Source organism: Piliocolobus tephrosceles, chromosome 9 (assembly GCF_002776525.5).
Source record: "Piliocolobus tephrosceles isolate RC106 chromosome 9, ASM277652v3, whole genome shotgun sequence".
In the NCBI taxonomy this organism is placed as follows: Eukaryota; Metazoa; Chordata; class Mammalia; order Primates; family Cercopithecidae; genus Piliocolobus; species Piliocolobus tephrosceles.
In genome coordinates this window covers 31,650,014-31,662,411 of record NC_045442.1, presented here as the reverse complement: position 1 = coordinate 31,662,411, position 12,398 = coordinate 31,650,014, and the positions used below count along the sequence as shown (strand labels likewise).

At 43.0% G+C, this 12,398-nt stretch overlaps 1 protein-coding gene across 2 annotated transcripts in view; it reads right to left on the bottom strand.

Moving 5' to 3' along the window:
* Positions 1-12,398, bottom strand: part of ARMH3 (armadillo like helical domain containing 3) — a 223,820-nt gene that overhangs the window by 182,198 nt on the left and 29,224 nt on the right. For both annotated transcript variants that reach the window (XM_023206477.1, XM_023206479.1), the window contains exons 5-8: positions 11,535-11,642; positions 6,007-6,099; positions 4,524-4,598; positions 4,321-4,407 (exon numbers count right to left, since the gene is read on the bottom strand). In XM_023206477.1, the coding sequence (XP_023062245.1) occupies positions 4,321-4,407; positions 4,524-4,598; positions 6,007-6,099; positions 11,535-11,642 (363 nt within the window). The remainder of the gene's footprint in view (positions 1-4,320; positions 4,408-4,523; positions 4,599-6,006; positions 6,100-11,534; positions 11,643-12,398) is intronic.

The following is a 12,398-nucleotide window of genomic DNA, read 5'->3' as shown; positions in this document are numbered from 1 at the left end:
TGACTTTTGGGTTCAGTAAAGTACTCCTAGTGCCCAGGACTCAGTGCCAAATGCTTCCTACTCCTCAAAAGCAATCTCCAATGAAGCCCTCAGTCTTCCTTGAGTGGTCCCCTTCCTTTTCTGTGTATTCTGCCTTTTTAAGGGAATCAAGTATATGTGCCAATCCAAGTATAAATCTCTGGGTTCTGCTCTTCTCTCAAAAACCTATAAATCTGCACCCTGATTAATTCAGGGGCAAAAAGAACTCCAGAACTCATATGAATAAGGCACTGTCTTCAATTTTTCATTAAAATCAGAAGGAGTTTCTATGCCAACAGTGATACTTACATAAGCAGACTGCATAAGGAGATGTGATATACAGTTATGTGCTGCATAAGGACATTTTGATCCATAATGGACTGCATATACTATGGTGGTCTCATGAGACTATAATGGAACTGAAAAATCCCTATAACCTAGTGATATTTTTAGCCTTTATCACATAGTGCAACGCATTCATTACTGCATTTGTGGTGATAATGGTGTAAAGAAACCTACTGTGCACTGCCAGTCATATAAAAGTATGGCACATACAGTTATCAGCCAGGTACAGTGGCTCACTCCTGTAATCCCAGCCCTTTGGGAGGCTGAAGTGGGCAGATCACTTGAGGTCAGGAGTTCGAGACCAGCCTAGGCAATATGGTGAACTCCATCTCTATCAAAAATACAAAAAGTTAGCTGGGCATGGTGGCACACGCACATACAGTCATGCATAGTACCTACTACTTGATAATGACAATGATCGACTATGTTACTGGTTTATGTATTTACTATACTTTTTTTTTCTTTTGAGATGGAGTTTTGCTCTTTCACCCATGCTGGAGTGTGGTGGTGTGATCTCAGCTCACTGCAACCTCCACCTCCTGGGTTCAAGTGACTCTCGTGCATCAGCCTCCCAAGTAGCTGGGATTACAGGTGCACATCACCATGCCCAGCTAATTTTTGTATTTTTAGTAGAGATCGGGTTTCTCAAACTCCTGACCTCATATGATCCACCCGCCTCAGCCTCCCCAAGTGGTGGGATTACAGACATAAGCCACCATGTCCAGCCTATACTATACTTTTTATTGTTATTTTCTAGTGTACTCCTTCTACTTATTTAAAAAAAAAAAAAAGTTAACTGTAAAACAGCTGAAGGTGGGTCCTTGAGCAGGTATTCCAAAGGAAGGCATTATTATCATAGGAGATAACAGCTTCATGTGTGTTATTTCCCTAAAGACCTTCCAAATGTGGAGGTGAAAGATATTGATCATCTGGACCCTGTGAGGTCAGGAGTTTGAGACCAGCCTGGTCTCAAATATGTCAAACATGTCATCTCAAACACGACAAAATATAGTACAATGTGTTACTATTTTAAGCTAAATGTTATTACAAGAGAGTTAAAAAGCTTTAAAATTTTTTTAAAGTTTATAAAGTAAAACAGTTACAGTAAGTTAATTTATTATGGAAGAAAGAAAAAATGTAATAAATTTAACGTAGCCTAAGTGTACAATGTTTATAAAGTCAATAGTTGGCCAGGCACAGTAGCTCACACCTGTAATCCTAGCATTTTGGGAGGCCGGTGGGGTGGATCACTTGAGGTCAGTTCAAGACCAGCCTGGCCAACACGGTAAAACCCTGTCTCTACTAAAAATACAAAAATTAGCTGAACATTGTGGCAGGTGCCTGTAATCCCAGCTACTTAGGAGGCTGAGGCAGGACAATCACTTGAACCTGGGAGGCGGACACTGCAGTGAGCTGAGATCGCGCCACTGCACTACAGCCTAGGCAACAGACCAAGACTCTGTCTCAAAAAAAAAAGCCTATAGTAGTCTACAGTAATGTCCTAGGCCTTCACATTCACTCACCACTCACTCACTGACTCAGCCAGAGCAATTTCCAGTCCTGCAAGCTCCATTCGTAGTAAGTGCCCTATTCAGGTGTATGATTTATAGTTTTTTTCATGTTTCATGAAGATCAACAACTACTTTATATCTTTTATACCATACCTTTTCTGGGTTTAGGTTTTGTGTGTGTGTGTGTGTGTGTGTGTGTATTTTTGAGACAGGATCTGGCTTTGTCACCCGGCTGGAGTGCAGGGGCGTGACCTCAGCTCACTGTAACCTCCACCTCCCTGGCTCAAGCCACCCTCCCACCTCAGCCTCCTGAGTAGCTGAGACTTCAGGTATGTGCCACCATGCCTGGCTAATTTTTGCATTTTTAAAAATATAGACGGGGTTTTGCCATGTTGGCCAGGCCAGTCTTGAACTCCTGGGCTCAAGCAATCCACCAGCCTTAGCCTCCCAAAGTGCTGGGATTACAGGCATGAGCTACCGTACCCAGCCTTAAATTTTTTTGTTTTTTAAAGACAGGGTCTCACTCTGTTACCCAGACTGGAGTGCAGTGGTGTAATCATGGCTCACTGTAGCCTCAAACTCCTGGGCTCAAGCAATTCTTCTGCTTCAGCGTCTCAAGTAGCTGAGACTACAGACGCATACTACCACAACCAGCTAATTAAAAAAAAATTTTTTTTGTAGAGACAGTGTCTTACTATTTGAGTAAGACTGGTCTCAAATTCCTGGCCTCAAGCGATCCTCCCATCTCAGCCTCCCAAAGCACTAGGATTATAGGTGTGAATTACCATGCCCAGCCTAGATATGCTTAAATACATAAATAATTACTATTGTGTTATAACTGCCTACAGTATTCAATACTGTCATATGTATAGTCATATGCAATCCAGGTTTGTAGCCTAGGAGAAATAGGCTATACCATGTGGCGTAGGTATGTAATAGGCAATACCATCTAAATTTGTATAAAGATGCTCTCTCATATTCACATGACAACAAAACTGCCTAATGGCACATTTCTCAGAATGTATCCTTGTTAAAAGACACATGAGTATACAAAAATTAAATCTTTCTAAACAGATGCACTAGGTCAGTGGTTCTCAATCCTGGGCTAATCATCATACTCACCAGGGGAACTTAAAAAAAAAAAAAAAAATTCCCAGGTTCCTGTTCCCCCCCCCCCCCAAAAGAATTATTTTCTGTGTCCAGAATAAGATTCAGAAATTTTTTCTTTTTTTTTTTTTTTTTTCCTTTTCTTTTTTTGAGACAACATCTCACTCTGTCACCTAGGCTGGAGTGCAGTGGTGCGATCTGGGCTCACTACAAGCTCCAACTCCCAGGTTCATGCCATTCTCCTGCCTCAACCTCCCAAGTACCTGGGACTACAGGCGCCCACCACCACGCCTAGCTAATTTTTCTGTATTTTTAGTAGAGACAAGGTTTCACCGTGTTAGCCAGGATGGTCTCGATCTCCTGACCTTGTGATCTGCCTGCCTCGGCCTCCCAAAGTGCTGGGATTACAGGCGTGAACCACTGCATCTGGCCACAATATTTTCTTTTTAAAAAGTTCTAGGCCAGGCCGGGCGCGGTGGCTCAAGCCTATAATCCCAGCACTCTGGGAGGCCGAGACGGGCGGATCACGAGGTCAGGAGATCGAGACCATCCTGGCTAACACAGTGAAACCCCATCTCTACTAAAAAATACAAAAATCCCCGAGGTGGCGGGCGCCTGTAGTCCCAACTACTCGGGAGGCTGAGGTAGGAGAATGGCGTAAACTCGGGAGGCGGAGCTTGCAGTGAGCTGAGATCCGGCCACTGCACTCCAGCCTGGGCGACAGAGCGAGACTCCGTCTCAAAAAAAAAAAAAAAAAAAAGTTCTAGGCCAGGCGCAGTGGCTCACGCCTGTAATCCCAGCACTTTGGGAGGCCGAGATGGGCGGCTCACTTAACATTGGCAGTTTGAGACCAGCTGACCAACATGGAGAAACCCCATCTCTACTAAAAATACAAAATTGGCCAGGCGTGGTGCCACATGCCTGTAATCCCAGCTACTTGGGAGACTGAGGCAGGAGAATTGCTTGAACCCGAGAGGCGGAGGTTGTGGTGAGCCAAGATCATGCCATTGCACTCTAGCCTGGGCAACAAGAGCGAAACTCCATCTCAAAAAAAAAAAAAAACAGTTCTTAGGTGATTCTAATAAGCTGGGTATGAGAATCACTACATCAGGGAGTACTTACTCACTTAATTAGAAGTTGCATCACAGGATTCCTTTAAACAACTAGATCCTCTGCTCCATGCATTTAATATAGGATTTTTAGAATCTGGATTATCAAAATTAATCAATATACCATTTATCAAGAACATATCTTCTCTATTAAGCAAAGTCCTTTAGGAGGGGCCACATTAAAGAGGATTATAGGAAGATAACGACTATCCACTAAGGAGCCCAGTTACCTCATATTTTCTATAGTTCACCAGCAAAGCCAAGAGGACGACAGCATCATACCCATGCTCCCTACGGCTTGGGGGATGGGAAAGTATCTGTAACAAGAACCAAAAATGCATGAGACTGCTAACTCCTGGTTCCTGGGAACACAGAGAAAACCTGAAGAGGTGGTTTACCCCAAAGAGAGGAGGTAACAAGGGAACTGACCTACCTGTAAAATTGCTTCAAATATGCTGTTGATCATTACATACTCGAGAATAGTGTTCTGGCTGATGTTATCCGTCACCTGAATGTAATAAAAGGCTTTTTAAAGTCTGTACTGACATATTCTGATATCTCATGTAAACTCCTCCCCTAGCATCTAAGAGAAACAGAAATATTAAAATATTTCTACTAGATAACTTAGCAGACCTTTCACAAGTGCCCCTTAAGTCATGAAAGCCTGAATAGACAGATATAAGGGTAGGAAATCAGCAAGTTAAAATTTCCTAAGTCTTTGAACTCCTCATTGTTTTACTCATATCCTCACACATGCATTTGCTTAACAGTTTCTTGGGTTTCATTTCTCAAGTGCACAGGAAGAGGTTTATGAATGCAGAAGTCTTCAAGAGGTGGCAGGGAAAGGGACCCTCCTAAAGTAAATAATCAACACCCTACCCTCCTTCCACTAGAAAGTACAGGCAGCCTACAGTTATAAAATCAAAGCTACCTGAGCGCAGTGGCTCATGCCTGTAATCCCAGCAATTAGGGAGGCTGAAGTGGGTGGATCACAAGGTCAGGAGTTCAAGACCAGCCTGGCCAACATGGTGAAACCCCATCTGTACTAAAAATACAAAAATTAGCAAGGCGTGGTTGTACCTGCCTGTAATCCCAGCTTCTTGGGAGGCTGAGGCAGGAGAATTGCTCACACCCGGGAGGTAGAGGTTGCAGTGAGCCGAGATCACGCCATTGCACTCTCCGGCCTGGGCGACAGAGCAAGACTCCGCCTCAAAAAATAAATAAATAAAAGCCAAAACAAATAAAAATACTCAGAATCAGCCAGGCACAGTGGCTCACAGCTGTAATCCCAGCACTTTGGGAGGCCAAGGCAGGTGGATCACCTAAGGTCAGGAGTCTGAGCGGATGGATCACCTAAGGTCAGGAGTTCGAGATCAGGCTGGCCAACATGGCGAAACCCCATCTCTACTAAAAATACAGAAAAGAAACAAATTTGGTTGGACTTGGTGGCACATGCCTGTAATTCCAGCTACTTGGGAGGCTGAGGCAGAATTGCTTGAACCCAGGAGGCAGAGGTTGCAGTGAGCCAAGATCACGCCATTGCATTCCAGCCTGGGCAACAGAGCAAGACTCTGTCTCAAAAAAAAAAAAAAAAAAAGGCTCAGAATCACAAGAACTATTTCCAAATGAGACCTGATGAGGACAAGTCTGACAATCCAGAAGATAGTAGTTCTCCTGAAATGAAACTTCTAAAGTAAAATATCACATAGGCTGCAGGCTAAAAATGCCAGTAGTTGCTCCAAAGAGGAAGCAAAAGACCATGCAGCTAACTTCCTATACATCCAGACACAAGGGAGTGATGTAACACCCTCGTTGAGAATATTTTTTCTCTTTTTTCTTCTATCTGTGGGCTCAAGTATTCAAACAGGATTGCCCCTCCTGTCAATTAATACCCTTGACAAACATAGGTCACTTACAGTCACTAAGCAAAGGAGAAGTTTCAGACATAAACTCTTCAGACTTTCAGAACCTTCTGCACAAAGCAATGAATCCAAACTCTCCATCAAGTTCTGAGAAAGAGAACCAATAAGTATTAAACCATACCAGATAACACTGCACCTTTGTCTAACTCTGGATTATGTTATACAGGAGTAATGTGAATAACACACAATGAAGCAAACATATCATTTCCTTAGGCCTAGGCCTTACAAGATTAGATAAAGAAAAGGAGAACTTTTTCTCAGGCTGGGGTTGCTAAGAAAGAAAAATAGGAACACTTCAAAATCTAGCTTTAGTGAGAAAAATGCTTTAGAACAATTGCACAAGACAGTAAGGAAGTCACTGTTCTACTAAACGAATGAATGTATGCAGTCTGTCATCCCCATACAAACCTTTAAATTACAATGAAGCAAATAAAAAAAGGGAAACCTAACGGTTAAATAACTGTATATGTTTCTTTTTTTTTTTTTTTTTTTTTTTCTGAGACAGAGTTTTACTCTCTCAGCCAGGCTGGAGGCAAGGCATGTTCATAGCACACTGCAACCTCAAATTCCTGGGATCAAGCTATCCTCCCACCTCAGCCACCCAAATAGCTAGGACCACAGATGTGCGCCACCACACCTGGGTATTTTTTTTCTTTTTCTTTATAGAGACAAGGTCTCACCATGTTGCCCAGGGTAGTCTCAAACTCCTGGGCTCAAGTGATCCTCCTGCTTCAGCCTCCCAAAGGGTTGGCATTGCAGGTGTGAACCACTATGCCTGGCAAGTTTCATTACTTGGTAAAGAAAGCATAACATTTGATTCAGGCACACTGAATAAATGAAAAAGAAACAGTATCATTACAGGCTATCACTAGCCATATACACTATCCAACAAAGCTAACTTGTGTCCATCGTGGTCTCCACTTGGCAATGCAACTGGAATTTATCACTTGCACTAAAAGCCAGCTGACAGACCCAAACTAATCAAAAGATGAAACGCTTATATACTACAATAAAGGGAAGATGAAAAGAAATATTCTACATTAAATGAGGGAGGACAATGGATGGAGAATAAGGATTTAAGCGTGCTGGAAGGCCAAGGTAAGCTGCTTCAGTTCAATTCAATAAATATGTGAGCATCTACTCTGTGCTGAATATTGTGCTTTAAAAGAATATAGGAAGACCATGACCCTTGCTCTCAAGGTGCTTTTAGTCTAATGGGAGAGAAAAACAAGCCAACAGTTTCAATTCAGTGGTTACTATGACCGAAATATACATAGAGGAATGGAATTTGCTCTAAAGTCACCTATTCCAGGACCCCTTGGGAGTGAGTTATATTTTGAAAATTCAATAGGAACTGGGGAGGAAAGGAATTCCAGACAGGTACTAGCATCATCAAAGACACATAAGGAAAGAAATGGCCCTGGTGTGGGGCTGGAATAAAAGTAGTTTGGTTTTAAGGGAGTATAAAGAATGACGCACAGTGGTGAGATATAAGACTGGTCAGTGAAAGCCCGTCTCTACTAAAATACAAAAAAAATTAGCCAGGCGTGGTGGCGGGCGCCTGTAGTCCGAGCTTCTCGGGAGGCTGAGGCAGGAGAATGGCATGAACCCAAGAAGTGGTGGAGCTTGCAGTGAGCGGAGATCACGCCACTGCACTCCAGCCTGAGCGACAGAGTGAGACTCCGTCTCAAAAAAAAAAAAAAAAAAAAAAAGACTGGAGAAGTAAATATGGTGCAGATTATGAAAGTTTTATAAGTCTAACTAGGGAGTTTAGTCTTCACCCTGTTAGTGACAGGAGAGTAAGGAAGGATTTTAAGCAGGAAAGATGAGTGTAAGATATACACACTAATACCACACACTTGTGGTATCAGTGTGGATGATGGATTTAAAGATGGTAAGCTTGAAACGATGGAGACTAATAAGTACTAATTATCAATTTCCTGAGACAGTTGCCATGTCTTATTTGCCTCTTGTATCCTCAGTGCCTACCACAGTACCTGGCATATAGGGGCCCAACAAATATTTGTCAAAAGAATGAATGGGCCAGGCACAGTGGCTCACGCCTGTAATCCCAGCACTTTGGGAGGCCAAGGTGGGCAGATCACCTGAGGTCAGGAGTTCGAGACCAGCCTGGCCAACATGGTGAAACCCTGTCTCTACTACAAATACAAAAATTAGCTGGGTGTGGTGGTGCATGCCTGTAATCGCAGCTACTGAGGTGGCTGAAGCAAGAGAATCACTTGAACCCGGGACAGAGAGGTTGCAGTGAGCCGGGATTACACCACTGGACTCCAGCCTAGGTGACAGAGTGAGACTCCGTCTCAAAAAAACAAAAAAGAACGAATGAAGACATCACTGCAATAGTTCTGGTGAGAGAAAGAATAACAGAGATGGTGGGAACAGAAGAAGACAAGTATGAGGAATATGAACTGAGGTAAAATTAGCTGAACTTGGTGATCATCTGGAGATAAAAGATGAGGGGACTTCTCATCTTTTATCTCCAGATGATCACCAAGTTCAGCTTGGGGCCTGTGAAGACAGCTGTCCCCATTCTGAAAGGGAATGAATGAAGAAGAGATGCAGGAGAAACAGTGTGCTCCATTTTGGATATATCAAGCAAGAAGTACTTATGGGATGTGTCAGTGAGTACATTCAGCAAGTACCTGCAGAGTATACAACTCTGAGATCATGAAAAGAAGTTAAGGCTAAAGACAGAGACTTAGCAGTCACCAACATACAAGCAGTAGTTAGAACTATGAGAATGAGGAGCTATCTGGGATTTTACCACGACATATATATGAACTGTAAAAGGCCAGAATTTAAAAATACCTCTAAGTATTAAACCTTTGTATATTCATAATTATATATTAATAACTTTTTTTGTAACCTAATCATTATAAGGATTCTCTGGTATACAGATTTATTTTAAATTTAATGAGTGACAGAAGACTGTTCTTCAAAGTTCAAACAACATTTATACAATATAGTGACCAGGCTGGGCACAGTGGCTCACGCCTGTAATCCCAGCACTTTGGGAGGCCAAGGCAGGCGGATCACGAGGTCAGGAGATCAAGACCATCCTGGCTAACACGGTGAAACCCCATCTCTACTAAAAACACAAAAAAATTAGCCAGGTGTGATGGCAGGCACCTGTAGTTCCAGCTACTCGGGAGGCTGAGGTAGGAGAATGACGTGAACCCAGGAGGCAGAGCTTGCAGTGAGCTGAGATTGCGCCACTGCACTCCAGCATGGGTGACGAGCGAGACTCCATCTTAAAAAAAATACATATATATATAGTGTACAATACTGCAAATCATATATCTGATAAGGGACATATTCAGAATACGTAAAGAACTCTTATAACTCGGCCGGGCGCGGTGGCTCAAGCCTGTAATCCCAGCACTTTGGGAGGCCGAGACGGGCGGATCACGAGGTCAGGAGATCGAGACCATCCTGGCTAACACGGTGAAACCTCGTCTCTACTAAAAAATACAAAAAAACTAGCCGGGCAAGGTGGCGGGTGCCTGTAGTTCCAGCTACTCGGGAGGCTGAGGCAGGAGAATGGTGTAAACCCGGGAGACGGAGTTTGCAGTGAGCTGAGATCCGGCCACTGTACTCCAGCCTGGGCAACAGAGCGAGACTCCATCTCAAAAAAAAAAAAAAAAGAACTCTTATAACTCAACAATAAAAGACACCCCAATCTAGAAATGGGCAAAGGATATGAAAGGCATTTTTCCAAAAAAAAGTAAAGACAGACAAAAACAACTGTTGACATAATGTGGAGAAACTTGAACCCTCATACATTGCTAGTGAAATTGTAAAACGGAACAGCCACTATGGAAAAATGGTTTGACAGTTCCTAAAATGTCAAATATAGAGTTACCATGTGACCCAGCAATCCTACACCTAGGTATATGCCCAAGAGAATTTAAAACATATGTGTGGCCTGAGTGCAGTGGGTCATGCCTATAATTTCAGCACTTTGGAAGGCTGAGGCAGGAGGATGACTTGAGGCCAGGAGTTCAAGACCAGCTGGGGCAACACAGCAACACCTCATCTCACAAATAAATAAGAGCACACATCCATACAGAAACTTATACATGAACGTTCATAGCAGCATTATTCCTAATAGCCAAAATCTTGAAAGGACCCAAATATCTATCAACTGAGGAATGGATAGACAAAATATAGTATCTCCATCCAAAGGAATATTATTAGACAATAAAAAGGAATGAAATACTGATACATCTTCTAATATGGATGAGCCACAAAAACATTATGTGAAGTAAATGCCAGACTCAAAAGGCCACATATGATACGACTCCATTTATATGAGGTGTCCAGAATAGCTAAACCCATTGAGACATAAAGCAGATTAATGCTTGCGAAGGGTTGAGAAGAGTGGAGAATTGGGAAATGACTGCTAATGGGTACAGGTTTTCTTTCTAGGGTGATGAAAATGTTCTGAAATTAATAGTGATGATAATTGTAGAATTCTGTGAATATACTAAAATCCACTGGATTGTACACTTTATTTATTTTCTTCTTTTTGAGACAGGGTCTTGCTCTGTTGCCCAGGCTGGAGGGCACTGGCATGATCTCGACTCACTGCAACCTCTACCTCCCAGGTTCAAGCAATCCTACCACTTCAGCCTCCCCCAACTAGCTGGGACTTACAGGCACGTGCCACCATACCCAGCTAATTTCTGTATTTTTTGTAAAGACTAGGTTTTGCCATGTTGCCCACACTGTCCTCAAACTACTGAGCTCAAGTGATCCGCCTGCCCTGGCCTCCCAAAGCACTTGGATTACAGGCATGAGCCATGGCGCCTGGTCAGACTGTACAATCTAAAAGGGTGGATGTATCCTACATGAATTTTAAGGCTGTTATTTTAAAAAGATAGTGTCAAACAGCAGAAATAAAAATTCTGATAAAATCAAAGTAATTGTGTTAAATAAGCTTAAAGTTTAGAATTCAAGTTAGCCTTTTATGTTAATTTGTTATATTTTATTTAAATTCATAAATGTTCTTAAGAATGTATGATCTGGCCGGGCGCGGTGGCTCAAGCCTGTAATCCCAGCACTTTGGGAGGCCAAGACGGGCGGATCATGGGGTCAGGAGATCGAGACCATCCTGGCTAACACGGTGAAACCCCGTCTCTACTAAAAATACAAAAAAAAAACTAGCCGGGCGAGGTGGCGGGCGCCTGTAGTCCCAGCTACTCTGGAGGCTGAGGCAGGAGAATGGCGTAAACCCGGGAGGCGGAGCTTGCAGTGAGCACTCCAGTCCGGGCGACAGAGCGAGACTCCGCCTCAAAAAAAAAAAAAAAAAAAAAAAAAAAGAAAATTTTCCTTTATTCAGATAAAGCAAATCTGTTAAATAAAAATATCCAAATGCAAGGCCAAATTCAATCATCTGTGTCTTTCTGAGTCTAAATCTTTGAGTACATTTGTCTGTTGAGTGTCCATGAACAGCTGTCAGAAGCTGCCATCCATAGGCACATCTGCAGCTTATGCCTCACCTTCATGCACAGCTCCGCCTTGTCAAAGCCCATCAGCATGTTGATAATGTCAAACCCAGAGGTAGACTTATTCTTCTGATGGACTCCTCGAATGAGTGCGCACAGGGTCTGCAGAAATGAGACAAAGAATTCCTTCTGGAGAGGAAGTCTCAAAACTAGAAGGACACTGGGTCTGTAGACTCACATTGCAGCCTCATCCTTACACAACTGACACTCAATACATTCAATTTCTCTGAGCTCTGAGTTCCAAAACGCGGTCTGAGTTTTTGTGGGGTTTTCTGTTTGGTTCGGGTTGTTTTTTTTGTGTTTTTTTTTCACTGTTCACCGAGGCTGTAGTGCAGTGGCAAAATCACTGACCTCCTGGGCTCAGGTGATCCTCCCACCTCAGCCTTCCAAGTAGCTGAGATGACAGGTGTGCTCCACCACACCCAGTTAATTTTTTTATTTTTTGTAGAGACAGGGTCTCACCATATTGCCCAGACTGGTCTCCAACACCAGGGCTCCAGTGATCCTCCTGCCTCAGCTTCCCAAAGCTCTGGAATTAGAAATGTGAGCCACTGCGCCCAGCCCAGTCTGAGTCTCAACATGTGCAAAATCCAGCAAATAAAAGAGGAACAGTAACTGAGACTACTGTCATCCTCATTTTTTATTTTCTTGTCATCTTGTTTTTAAAAATTATAAGGCAGACAGGGAGGTGATATTCAAAGATTAAAAATAGTTCTTGAGGCCAGGAGCGGTGGCTCAAGCCTGTAATCCAGCACTTTGGGAGGCCGAGACGGGCGGATCACGAGGTCAAGAGATCGAGACCATCCTGGCTAACACGGTGAAACCCTGTCTCTACTAAAAAAATACAAAAAATTGGCC